Source organism: Eleutherodactylus coqui, chromosome 4, assembly GCF_035609145.1.
Source record: "Eleutherodactylus coqui strain aEleCoq1 chromosome 4, aEleCoq1.hap1, whole genome shotgun sequence".
NCBI classification, from domain to species: Eukaryota; Metazoa; Chordata; class Amphibia; order Anura; family Eleutherodactylidae; genus Eleutherodactylus; species Eleutherodactylus coqui.
Genome location: NC_089840.1, coordinates 145,822,729 through 145,836,403, shown reverse-complemented (window position 1 = coordinate 145,836,403; position 13,675 = coordinate 145,822,729). Strand labels below are relative to the sequence as shown.

The 13,675-nt window shown below is 48.7% G+C and overlaps 1 protein-coding gene across 2 annotated transcripts in view; it reads left to right on the top strand.

Moving 5' to 3' along the window:
* Positions 1 to 4,048: 4,048 nt before the first annotated feature.
* The window catches only part of STRIP1 (striatin interacting protein 1), a 37,404-nt gene continuing 27,777 nt past the window's right edge, over positions 4,049 to 13,675 (top strand). For both annotated transcript variants that reach the window (XM_066600244.1, XM_066600245.1), the window contains exons 1-7: positions 4,049 to 4,199; positions 8,637 to 8,706; positions 10,813 to 10,887; positions 10,982 to 11,116; positions 11,237 to 11,357; positions 12,646 to 12,714; positions 12,813 to 12,919. In XM_066600244.1, the coding sequence (XP_066456341.1) occupies positions 4,074 to 4,199; positions 8,637 to 8,706; positions 10,813 to 10,887; positions 10,982 to 11,116; positions 11,237 to 11,357; positions 12,646 to 12,714; positions 12,813 to 12,919 (703 nt within the window). In that variant the 5' untranslated portion in view covers positions 4,049 to 4,073. The remainder of the gene's footprint in view (positions 4,200 to 8,636; positions 8,707 to 10,812; positions 10,888 to 10,981; positions 11,117 to 11,236; positions 11,358 to 12,645; positions 12,715 to 12,812; positions 12,920 to 13,675) is intronic.

The window sequence follows — 13,675 nt, the reverse complement described above, 5'->3', positions numbered from 1 at the left end:
TTGGCAATTGTGTTATTTTAAAAACAGTTTTTTTTGTACAGCAGACATTTGAAAGAAGACTTTCACCCCAAAATGGATACCCCTGTTTGTCCTGTGTTCAGAAATATATCCATTGTAGACGCAATTTACTTACTGGACACATAGTTGGCCTGTAATGGATAGAACACCCATTGGATTTCAGGGTACAACTAAATAAATTCCAGGCCCAATTGCTCACTTGTGCAAAATAAAAATACCCTTCCCCCTGGGGCATTCCCTAAAATCTTAGATAAAAGTAATAATGTAAACTCTGTGGTATGTCTGAAAACTGGGGTAATTACAGAGGCCTGGTTAGGATGGGCACATGGGGCAATAAAACCAGGTATTCCTTCTCCTGCCATGCTTTCTGCAAATTTGACACTTTTTGGGGGGTATTTCTTGACCTCAGTGGCAGGGATGGGATGTAAAAAGTGGCGCTCTGTGATGCTGCATAAGCTTCCTGAGGTGCGGCAGTCGAACACAGAAGGCGCACAACAAGCTGCTCCTGGAACTGCAGGAAGGCGAGCGTTCCTGGGGCTTCTTGTAAATTACATATTACAGGTAGCGGTCTAAATAATGCCGGGCTCACACGGCCGTATGTGGAATCCGTTTGCGGAGGCCCGCAGCGAATACCAGCTGTGGCCCTTCATACAGCCGCGTAATGTACTGCGCATTACTGCAATATTTTGTATGTCACTTAGCCATGATGCAGGTACCCGCAGCCTGTATACAATGTAGTTGCGTATGGGCTGAAGGTATATCCGCGACCAAAGAGCACAATGGGCTCTATGTTGCGGATATCCGCAGCAAAATAGAACATGCAGTGTTCTGTTTTCTGCAAGTGGATTACGTAATTCCGATCCACTGATGTGAGCAGTGCGCATGTGTCTGGCACAGAAGTCGGGGAAGGTCCATGGAGGAGGATTGCGTAGGGGTTCAAATGTGGAGGCCTCCGGTAAGAAGTTTCATCTCTTCTCACCAATCGCATCAGAGAGGGGAGAGTAAACTTCAACTCTTTTTTTAAACTTTTACGTGATCACCATTATCCATAGGATACCGGCAATCACGTGACCAGGAACCACTCACTGTTACCCTCGGTCACTGCTCCAGGCTCTCACCTACCTTTTCCCAACCGCACATGCGCCGAAGCTAGGGAAAGGTCCGAGGATACAAATCTTGTTGAGGGACATTAATGGAGGCCTTAGGTGAGTAATTTCACCTCCCCTCACGGATCGCATTTGTGACAGGAGGTAAAACGTTAATTCTTTTTACTTTTACATGATCACTGTTATTCATTGGATAACGGTGATCATGTGACTAGGGAACGCTTTCTGCCGCCCCCCGTAAAATCTCCAGGCTCTTGGCTACGTTTGGTACCCAGGAGCAAGGAGATTTTAAATTACCCAGGCATTCCACAGCTTTTGCACATGCGTCCACCATCTTGGCAATGCAGAAGCCAGGGTAAGGTACATAATTTGATGTTCTCTCACGGATATGATGCGTGAGGGGAGATGATACTTAAACTTTTTTTTTTATACTTTACATACGGTGGCTCCCGGTGACATCTCCCTGCTCTCTCTCTGCTCTTGGCTACTCATGCTAGCCGGGAGTAGAGATTTAAAATCCCTGGCCTTCTGCGCATTCGCGCCAGACATTTTATGTTTGGCGTGCATGCGCAGAAGATGGCGTCAGGTCTTGGAAGAACCAGAAAGCCATGGGACATCGCGGAGGGCAGAAGTGAGCAGTTTCAGCTCCCATCATTATTTCTAAGCCGTGAGGGGAGCTGAAACTTTAACGTTTTTCAGTTTTTGTTTACTTTTTTGTGATCACTGTTATCCAATGGATAACCACCGTTATCCAATGGATAACGGCGATCGTGTGACCGGGGTTCGCATATCGCGGCCCTCATGACAGCTCCAGGTTGTCGTCTACCTCCGGCATGCTGGCAGCAGGGAGCTGTCATGCTCTCTGCCCGTGCAGCTTTAATCCTCAGAGCAAGCATGTTTTTACAGCCCTATGGATTAAAGCCCAGCCAGCCAGGGCATAAAAAGACATATGGTCACTAAGGGGTTAAAGATATTTTTCTGACAACACCTGCTGTCACAGCCGGGATACAATGGGGTCAGAGCGGAAGCTGCTGCTCCAACTCCTGTGTAGTGGCCAGCACTTGTAATTGCAAGCTGTGGTCCCACTGATTTCATTGATAGCTGCGCCTGCAATTGCGAGCACTGGTCACACTACACAGCGACTTCCGCTCCGACCAAGGTGTATCCCGCACTGACAGACAGCGCTGTCCGAAAAAACCCTTAAAGACTTGGCCTATTTTGGCCATGAGGATACAACGATTTTTGGGGGATTTTCAATTTCACTTTACAAAAGCTATCCCTTTTTTATTTTTGGCCGTATGAGGCTTGCTTTTTGCAAGGTAAACTGTAGCTTTTATTGGTGCCATTTTTGGATGCATGTAATGTATTATAAAACTTTTTTGGAAAGTAGGGAGAGAAAACGCACTAATTCTGCTAGTTTTATTTTTAATAGCGTTAGTCATGCAGCTTAAGGGCGCATTCAGACGACCGTATATCGGCCGGGTTTTCACGCCGGCCAATATACGGCGTCTCTCTGCAGGGGGAGAAGGCTGGAAGAGTCGGAAGCAGTGCCCTGAGCTCCCGCCCCCTCTCTGCCTCCTCTCCGCCCCTCGGCACAATTAGCTATGAGAGGAGGTGGGGCGGGGGCAAGGCTAAGTTCTGTAAATTGGCTCCGCCCCTGTCCCGCCTCTCCTCATTGAAAATGGTGCAGGGGGGTGGAGAGGAGGCAGAGAGGGAGCGGGAGCTCAGAGCACTGCTACCGACTCTACCAGCCTCCTCCCCCTGCAGAAAGACGCCGTGTATCGGCCGGCGTGAATACCCGGCCGATATACGGTCATCTGAATGCGCCCTTATGCTGGATTCACATGGATATTAGCCAGGTTTTCACACCCGGCCGATATACGCTGCCCCTCTGATGCATTGGTTTACAATACATCAGTGGACATGGGTGTATTTCTGCGGTGTAAAAGCGCCCGGCTGGCCAAGATAGTGCATTTCGGCTGGGCGCTTTTACGCCGGCAGCAGCTGCATAGACTCCTATGGGAGCCTATGACAGCTGCCGGAGAAGGGAGATGGGAGGGAGTTTAGCAGCGTGACTGCTAAACTCCCACCCCCTTCCCTGCTCCTCTCGGCTCCTTGCCGGCTGTTTCATACCATGGTATGAAACACATAGGGTTTTTTTAATTTTCCACATTTTTTTATACAGACAGGAGTTTGGGGTTTTTACATTTTTTTATGTCCCTGTAGGGAATCTGAGCCATAACAGCTATGATAATGCATGGTAGGACTTCTGTACTGCATTGCATTATCGCTCACCATAGCCATCACAGGCCATAGCGGGTCGGGACACCAGTGTATGGTTGCCAGGGCAAACCATCAGCCCACTGCGGTTACACTGTGGACAATGACATCACAGAGGGAGCGCTCCCACTGTGAACCCTTTACATGCTATGCTATACATTGATTGCAGTATGTATAGGGTTAAGAGCGGGGTTCGGTGTTCTTATTGATCCCCGCTGTTGCAGTGGCAGGCCCGTTCCCGCTGTGGTATGGCACAGGCGCACTTCTGAACCCGCACCATTTACAGGACATAAGCTTATGTACTATCGTGTTAAGAGCTTAACAAGCCCTGTAAAAGGTGTAACATTGATTTGTGCCAATAGGGGGCGCTCTACAGGCATCATCCCATCTTGCATATTTACCAGAGCAGTTTATAAATCTCCCCACCCCTCTAGTGATGGAGGTTGGGCTCTCGCATCCTCAGTGCAGGGCTGGAGACAAATCCCACACCCACCACGCAGAAGCGTATGCTAGGGGGGTCACGTGTTATAGTGACGTCCGCATGACGCATTACGTGCCTACCTGGAACGCACTGCGTACTCTATACGGAAGTGCTTGCGTTCCACGAGACGTATGCCACGTCATTAGGTATCGCGATACTTTGGGCTACGTAGGCGTTTCCTATGGAAGATGGAGGCTGCCGGGTCGCTGGCTGTCAACAACAAGATGAGAGGCTGTGTGGGCGGCGTTGGTGCCGGGAGCCCTCAGCAGGGGAAGGGGCGAGAATACAACCGCAACCAGCGCAAGGACTCGGAGGTGAGATGCAGGTGGCCTGTACCTGTGTGGGGGTCATCCTCTACTCTGTATATAACGTCCCATCCGCTCTGTGTAGATGCCGAGAAACGTAGATCCTGCCGGGCGCCATCGTGGTCGCTATATAGCTGCTAAGTGTGGGGTCACTGTGCACCTTCAGCCGCCATAACCCCCGGCTGCCGAACAGGATGGTTTTTGGCACCTTCCCTGTAATGGCCTGTTGTGGTGCGTAATACGCCAAAGCAGGTTACAGGGCTCATGTCCACGGCCGTCCGCACTGTGCGGCTGCGTGATACACGAGGAATATCGTCACTGATCCCTGCACACCGGCATGTAGATACGCAGGAGAAATGGATGACCGTGTGTACTTCTCTCCATGCCGCGCAGCGTGGGCTCAATAACTGGTAGAGGCAGCAGGTATTATTGTATCTTGACGCCACCGGAAGCTAGGGGTTTGACAGCAGGAACGCCCCTCTCACACCCCTAGCTCCCGATTGGGTCAAGGCATGAAAGTCCTAGCTGCACAGCGTGCATAAATGCTGCCATGTTACAGCTGTAACATGCCAGCATTAAAATGTAATACTGTTAGCCTAACAAGTCTGCTCCCTGTTGCCCGCTGCCCCGCTCACAGCTCCCGCTCTCTGCTCCGTGGACGCTGCTCCCCCGATGACAGCTGGAGCACTGAGCGCTTGTGCTCCGGCGGTGGCACACTGAGATCCCTGCCGCCTGGTCCTCTGCCGAGAGCTACTGTTCGACCACCGGGAAAGCCGGCTGAGGTGTTGGGGGGGAGGCCACCCTGCATAGCAGTCTCTGTTCCCACTGTGCCTGCAGCGGCTATCGGCCGCAGGGAAAGCCGCCTAAGGCAGTGGGGTGTAGGGGGTGGGGAGGCTGGCGACGTGTGCGCCTGCATAACAGTCTGTGTCACCCCAACCATGCTGCGGCCTGTATGTGAAACTCAATGTGGCTGGCTGTGCTTCTTGTACTGTGCCACCGGGCACCCTGAAAAAGTCGTATCATCACGCTGTATGTCTTTTCCCTGCAGTTTTAGTGCCCTAACAGGAGCTATTTGCGCGGCTGCTGTGCAGCCAATCAGGTACAGGGGGCGTCACCCCCCCCTGTCAATCTTGCCTCCACCAGAACTTCCTGGTGGCGTCAAGATGTACTAATACCGGCTGAGGGTTTTGTGGTCTTCTCAGCCTTACATTAAGGCCGCCTGCAGATGGGCGGAAATTCCACGGCGTGATTTCCCGCAGAATTTCCGCCCATGGAAGCTGCCATAGGATTGCGTTAGAAAACACAATCCTATGCAGGCGGCCGTGATTTGTCTGTGTGAAATCTCGCGCGGAAAGCAAATCGCGGCATGCTCTATTTTTCTGTGCGGGGCTTCGCTCTGCGCATTTGTCAGCTGGGCGGCAGACGGCACATCACAGAGCTGGAGCCGTGGGAGAGGTGAGCGCCGCACTGGTCCCTGCAGGGGCTCGGGTCGGGTCCAGCTGCGAGAATTCTCACAGCGGGATCCGACCCGGCCGTCTGTAGGCGGCCTATGAGGTGTAAAAATGCTTCAACATGGCATCATTAACATGTAATAATGTAAGGCTAAGAAGACCACAAAACCCTCAGCCTAAGGCTGCAGCGCTGGCACAGATCAAGGGAGACGCTGCAGCGATAACTGTCACTAGAGTAGCCGCCTCCGGCCCCTTCGTTGCCTCAGCGCTGTTTTTTATTTTTCTGGCAGCCAAGCTCAGCGATTGCAATAGTGCCTCAGCCGTTGCTTCTGCTCCAGGGGCTGCGACAGCTGTCCGTCTGCCGCCGTCTCAGTGCTGTGTCCCAGCAGCTGTCTGCCACCTCTGGCCTGGCCGACATCACCGCCGACGCATCGTCTCTGCTCACTCACGCCACTCCCACGCTCACCGGAAGCCAGTCCACTCTCACACTCACTAATGCCATTCCGCTCCCCCGCTGAATGCTGAATCTGTAATGGCCTTCCAGGACCTACATGGCTACCATATGTGCAGCCAATCACAAACGGGGGGTCACCCCCCTGTCAATCTTGGCTCCACCAAGAGTTCCTGGTGGCGTCAAGATACACTAATACCGAGGCAGCATATTCAAAGCCGTGCACTGACTACCCTGCCTGCGGGCACTGCGCGCATGCACATCCCTGCTTCCAACAAACGATCCCACTGCACCTGTCTGTGATGTGTGATACGGGGCGTGCGCAGTGCCAGACGCAGAGTATAGGACAGGAGCCCATAATAGGTGTTATGTAACATATTCGCACATCACATAACAAAATGCAACCATGTGAGCCGACCGATTAGTCACCACGTGTTGCATGAGCAAACATTGCTCTTGTAATACACTGCACAGCCAGCATGGGGGGCTATAGAACTCTGTTATACTGCCTCTAGCTTGGATACAAGAAGTGATACAGGTGGGCATAGAGGCTCTAGTACCTTGTTATACCGCCTCTAGCTTGGATACGAGATGTGATACAGGTGGGCATAGAGGCTCTAGTACCTTGTTATACCGCCTCTAGCTTGGATACAAGAAGTGATACAGGTGGGCATAGAGGCTCTAGTACCTTGTTATACCGCCTCTAGCTTGGATACGAGATGTGATACAGGTGGGCATAGAGGCTCCAGTACCCTGTTGTAACACCTCTAGCTTTGATACAAGAAGTGATATGGTCGGGCATGGGGACTCTAATACCCTGGCCCTTGGAAGCCGCCATGAGAGGAACACGTGGCTGCAGGATGTCCTGAACATATTGCTAAGTTGTCATTGTCCCTCGTACCACTACTAGGGGTGACCGACTGTTGCATGCTATGACCCCACCGAGACCACCATAGCAGCAGGGGACAGTGTGCCGCTCTACAGCAAAGGCAGGAGTGAGGCGCTCACCCCGAGGTCTCCAGACATGAATACTGTTGTGCCCAAACTAAACCTGGATTATTCACTGAAGACAACCCGGTTCCCCCCTGTAACGTCCAGTTTCATCGTTCTGGAAACCACTGCAAACAGAGGCGACGATGGGGGTCCGAGGCCGAACACATAATGGGGACCGTGAGACCAAATGTCCTTAAGCCAAGTGCCTGGAAATGGTTCTGACACAGGGGTGGCGGACAACACAATAGTTGGAGCTGCTAGTGCTTGTCGGACCGTCAGATGCTCCTCTCTTCTGGTGGTCTGTAGGGAGGTCCTGAGCCCGGTCACCTTGTGTGCCCTCACACATCCACTGGTCCCAACACCTCCTAACAGTCTGGTCAGACGATCCTCTCTACTGGTGGTCTGTAGGGGGCGTCCTGAGCCTGGTCACCTTGTGTGCCCTCACACATCCACTGGTCCCAACACCTCCTAACAGTCTGGTCAGACAACCCTCTCTAATGGTGGCCTGTAGGGGGCGTCCTGAGCCCGGTCACCTTGTGTGCCCTCACACTTCTACTAGTCCCAACACCTCCTAACAGTCTGGTCAGACAATCCTCTCTACTGGTGGTCTGTTGGGGGTGTCCTCAGCCCTGTCACCTTGTGTGCCCTCACACATCCACTGGTCCCAACACCTCCTAACAGTCTGGTCAGACGATCCTCTCTACTGGTGGTCTGTAGGGGGCGTCCTCAGCCCGGTCACCTTGTGTGCCCTCACACATCCACTGGTCCCAACACCTCCTAACAGTCTGGTCAGACGATCCTCTCTACTGGTGGTCTGTAGGGGGCGTCCTCAGCCCGGTCACCTTGTGTGCCCTCACACATCCACTGGTCCCAACACCTCCTAACAGTCTGGTCAGAATGGCCGGTGGGGGACAATTCATCGGTACGACCATCCAGCTTCTCACATCCCAATAATGCGCCCCTCTCACTCTGGTAACGGGGTGACATCTCTTCTGCGTCGTAGAGGCGTGTAGTGCTCAACAAGTCTACACAAGCAGGAGAAGAGGCCACTACACACAAGGAGCCTCCGAGAACCTTTTATAGGACAAGGGGGGAACCACTTTTAGGGCCTCCGGTGACAAGACCGCTCATCTAATCACACCACAACTCTCATCATGTACATATCTGCCTTAGATTAAACTGCATGCCGAGTTTTGCAATAAAATGACACCTTCTTCCTGGAGGACGGATTTTTCTTGACGGAGTGTGTATGTACATACACCCCCAGCTTGTAGACACTAGTTAGATTGTGTTCCACCTGAAGATTATAGGTGGCTATACACATATTTGCTCTGCTGTAGGGGATGGTTAGTTACTACTGCAGCCCGCTAGGTGTGGACAAGGCGCTATGAGAACCTGGACGGGACCCTCAGTAACACTGTTCCGGATTGTTTCCATGCTGTTGCTAGTTGTGCGGGGTGAGGACACTTCTCTACCATGTCTGCCTCATCCTGTATCTTCATCGTTGGGTCGTACACCATATAAGTGACAGTATGCAATATTGTTTTACAGGGTTGCTCGGAGTCTCCGGATCTGGAGTTCGTCTATGCTGATGCTGACAAGTGGGCTGCGGAGCTCTCGGGTATGCGGATTATTATGCTGACTGTATGCTCCTTATTCCTAGCCTGCCGGTATCACTGTTATTACTGGGTAGCAGGGGACATAAGCGGCATCGGATGGCTGTGGCAGCCACTTATCTACAGTGGATACAAAGGAAGAGTTTGGTAAAGTCTATTGTCTGACCTTTGTTTCATCTAATAGCCGGCCTCAAAGTCTATTGATTACCAACAAACCCTGTTGTATTCGGAAGCAGCTAGCAATATCTATTTAATATCCGTAAAGTTAAGCAACTTTCTATCCGTGTTCGGGTTCCTTACCATTTTCTTAGCATCTGATTACAGTCTGTGAATCTAGACCTTCTTTATATCCTGAGGCTGAAACCCCATAAAGATGTAATAATACAGGAGCGTCCCATATGAATCACATAACTTCTCCGTTCACTAACAAATATTTCCCGTACTTTATGCAGATGAGGACACATAAGACCCCTCAGCACCCTTGACTAGCCAAGGTAATGGCTCTGCCTGCTGAGATGCTGTAGGGTGTGTTCAGACCTGATGGATTTTCCGCAGGGGTAAAGTTTACTATCGTGTTTCCCTGATAAGCCCTACCCAATATTTCAGGGAAGCTTGAAAAATAAGCCCTCCACTCAAAATAAGCCCTAGCTAAATTACATGAAAAAAAAAACCGCAATACTCACCTAGCCAGCGGCATCTGAGTCCCTCTCTCTGGTGCTGTGGCAGACTGCCGTGTCCTTAGTGTTGACACAGCACTCTTTCTGGTGACAGGGCTTTGCATACCCTGCCTCCAGCAAGTGAGTGCTGTGATTGGCTGAGACACGGCACTCATGACCCAATCAGAGCCGGTGCTTGAGCATTCACAGCCATTCAGTGAATGACCTCATCTGATCATCAGCATCTGATTGGCAGAGCAACGGCGCTCATTATCCACTCACAGCATTCGCTTGCTGGAGGCGGGGTATTAATAACTCCTTCATTTATCCATCGACGTCACTGTATGAGGGCTTGCTTTTTGCAGGACGAGTTGTATTTTTCAATGGTGCTATTTAATGTACCATATAATGTACTGAAAAACTTTTACAAAATTTTAAGTGGAGAGAAATGGGAAAAAAATGAAATTCTGCCATATTTTGGTGCGTCTTGTTTCTACGGCGCACAAACTGCAACAGAAATAACCTGATGACTTTATTCTATGTGTCAGTACGATTACTACGATACCAAACTTAATATAGTGGGTTTTAATTTTTTTTAAATTTTCTGCCGCCAACTTCTGTGCGCAATTACGCCCTGTGATCTCAAATGCCGCTGTCAGAATTGAAAGTGGCATTTAAAGGGTTAACTGCTCTAATGAGCCGTGCGGGTGTCTGCTGTAAGAAACAGCTGGCAGCTGCGATTTATCGCCACATGATCTCCCTTCATACATACCCTGCAGCTGCAGAATGTGAAACCACTATAAGCTAGTCACTAAGGGGTTAAAGGGTTGTCTAGTTGTAAACTATTGATAGCCTAATTTTAGAATAATCCATTAATAGTGGATCTGTGGGGGTTTACTCCCAGGAGGATACCTGCAGATCACCTGCTCGCTAGGAAGGTGCGCTCTTACATTGAGCCGATTTCTGCAGGTAGCAGACAGCTCTGTTCACACTACGGTGACCAGGTTTAGTATTACAGACCACGTTCCCCTTGAAATGAATGGTAGCTCTGGTTGTAATACCAAGCCTGGCCACTGCAGTGGGAATGGGGCTGTTTGCAAAAATAAGTTCCGTGCACCAGCCTGGCGAGGGTCTCAGACGGCAGACACCCCCACTCTTGCTAATCTGCTCTTGATGCCTTATCTTAGGGATGGGCCATCAATAGTGTACAACTTCTTTAAAGACAGAACTTCGCTATTTTCTTAGATTTATGCACAAATGGGACAATATGGTGGCAAAACGACTTCAATAGGCAATATAAAAACTAATTCCAGCAATATGAAGTCACTTGTGTCCACATAGATACATCCGGCCAGTAGTCAGCCGCTCTCTTGTGCTGCAGATGTGACGAGACACGGATGATATGCATGTAGTGTTACTTTGTACGCTGTAGTTATTGTGTTCCTCCAATCACAGAGCTGTACAGCTACACCGAAGGCCCCGAATTCCAGTGGAACAGGAAGTGCTTTGAAGACGACTTGCGATTACATGGTGAGATGATGGCTGCCGGCAGTACAATACAGTATGACGGTCGGGAACTGAACAGGTTTGTTTTCACTTCACGTCTTTTTCGTTGTACCTAAAGTGGCGGATAAGAACTGGACGGAGTTGGACGTGTCCCAGCAGCGTGCGCACACCATGCGGCTCCTCGATGCACTGGAGGTGACCGCCAGGGAGAAGAGGCTGAAAGTGGCTCGGGCAATCCTGTATGTGGCCCAGGGTGAGTAGGGAGTACTAACCCCGTGCATGCTAATGCTTTCTTCAGTCTGGTTTCTTGTCTTACTGTTCTTAGTTTGTTTTATGACTTTTAGTTGTTTGACTGTAACTTCCCCTCTTTTAGGAACGTTCGGGGAGTGCACCTCTGAGCTGGAAGTGCAGACCTGGCAGCGACATAACATCTTCCTGCTGCTAGAAGCCGGAGCGTTCAATGCCCTTGTGGAACTTCTGAACATGGAAGTGGAGTGAGTATTAACCCCTTAGTGACCAAGCCTATTTTCACCTTAAATAACCAACTAATTTTTCAGTTCTTTTTCAACGTCGCATTCCAGACGCCATAACTTGTATGTGTTTCCTACTACAGGGCTGTATGAGGCCTTGTTGTTTGTGGGACAGATTGTATTTTCAATTGCATCAGTTTTGGGTACATATAATTCATTGTATAGCTTGTAATTATGACATTTTTTTTAAAGGGGAATTTGGGGGGGGGGGGTTAGTTCTGCAATTAGTTTTTTCGGTTTTGATTTCATTTTTACGGTGTTCAGCATGCATATAAATACTGGGATAAAATTATTGTCTGATCGGCACGGTTCTAGCGATACCAAGTTTATACAGTTTTAGGTTTGCTATTTTCGTATACAAAAAAAAGGGGGGGGGGGGGTTTGACTCCAGTCTTCATTTATCCCGGTTAGAATTTTATTTTATTTATTTTTTCTGAGTTTTACTTTTTAATGGTAGCACCTGTTGATTCATCTAGTGTATTTTTTTATTTGTTTTTTTTGTCGCTTTCTATTCTGTTATTTTCACCATCCATTTTGTTATATTTTCATAGCGTGCAGCATGCTGGTTAAATAATGAGCTAACTTTTTTTTTTTTTTCCCTGGGTTATTACAAATGTGGCGATACCACATTGGTAACATTTATAATATAACAAACGAGGAAAGGTGGAGTTTTGATGTGTTTTTTTTTTTTTTACTTTTTCTTTTTGTCCCATTGAGGGACTTGAATATTACTATCTTTTACCATTCTTATAATTGCTATACTTTAGTATTGCAGTGTATTAAAGCCTATGATAGCTATTGGCACACGTGGACAAGGGTTGCCCTGATAAAATGTCTTTAACCTAAAATACATTTGTAATTATGCAATTTTAGAACAGTAAAAAATGTTTCTGGTCATCTATTGGGTTCAGTTACAGACCGAACGCCCAACTAAAACATTAAATTGGTCTTCCAGCTAGAATATTGGTGACTATGGAGGGGATGAGATATTGTAATAGTTGTCCCTCTGCCGTATGACCGCTCTCGGTGTACACTGACGGCAGCAGCGACTTGGATGAAGAAAAAGCCAGAAAACCCTTTTCAAAGAAAGATATTTCAGCATTTGCTTCCAAAACCCGAGGGCTGGCAAATCGTTGTTTTCATGTACTTCAGTGGTATTTTCAGTGGCTGGGTCGTGCAGTGGGTAACAGGGATATCTCTGCGTAGAAGCCCTGCAGGTCACAAGTATAACAGTGTGAATGTGTCCCTGCAGGAACAGTGCAGCTTGCAGCAGTGCGGTGAGAAAACCCGCCATCTCTCTGGCTGACAGCACAGATCTTCGGTAAGCGAAAACTTAAGTTGACTTAAACTATGAAAATGTTTTCTTTTAGTTTGGTTTATGTGTCAAAGGGTTTTAATATCTTTTTACTTGCATTTTAGTGTTTTATTGAACATCATGTACCTGATGGTGGATACTTTATGTGAGGAAGGGGAAGCTGATAGTGAAGACTGGAAAACCATGAGACAAACTTTCCGTGCGGAGCTAGGTATAAAGAGAACTGAATAATAAGTGTTATTGGAGCCCTTTAGGAGATCAGAGGTTGCAGTCTGAGTGGATTTGGATGCCTCTGTTCACACTAATATTAGCTTTCAAGGGATACAAATGACTGTGCCGCCTGCGCCAATCATACCTAATACACTCCAAACTTGCGCAGCTGTAATCTTGTGACACCTACTGAGCCGCATCAAAGCAATATGATCAGTAAAGAAAATCCAACCAGAATGATTACTGCGTGACGGAGGCTGTCACCGGAGACGTGTGCAAGAGAGAAAATAATGAGAATGTGGGTAATAAAGCATAGAAGCACAGATTATAGACAGGCCCAAGCAAGCAAGAAGAGTAGGAATTATTCTGCAATTGTCAGTCAGTCAGCTCGTGTTTCACTAAAATCTTCCCCAAGCAGTGGGTGCTGCTCTACAGTAACACATGCATTAAATTAATGACACATTTACATTACCTGCCGTTTCAGGAACAAATAATGCGTGGATGAATAACTTGTTCTTGAAATGGCAGGTAATGTAAATGTGTCATCAATTTAATGCATGTGTTACTGTGGAATTACATTCATTGCGTGGGGTTGTTTTTAGTGAGATACAAGCTTCTCTGATTTCCAAAGTGCTGCGGAATATATTAACGCTATACAAATAGATTTATTATTACCAGCTGACCTAAGGCCCACTTAGATGGGACGAATGTCAGGCAAACGACCGCATACACTAGCTCGCTCACAGAGCGACCAGCA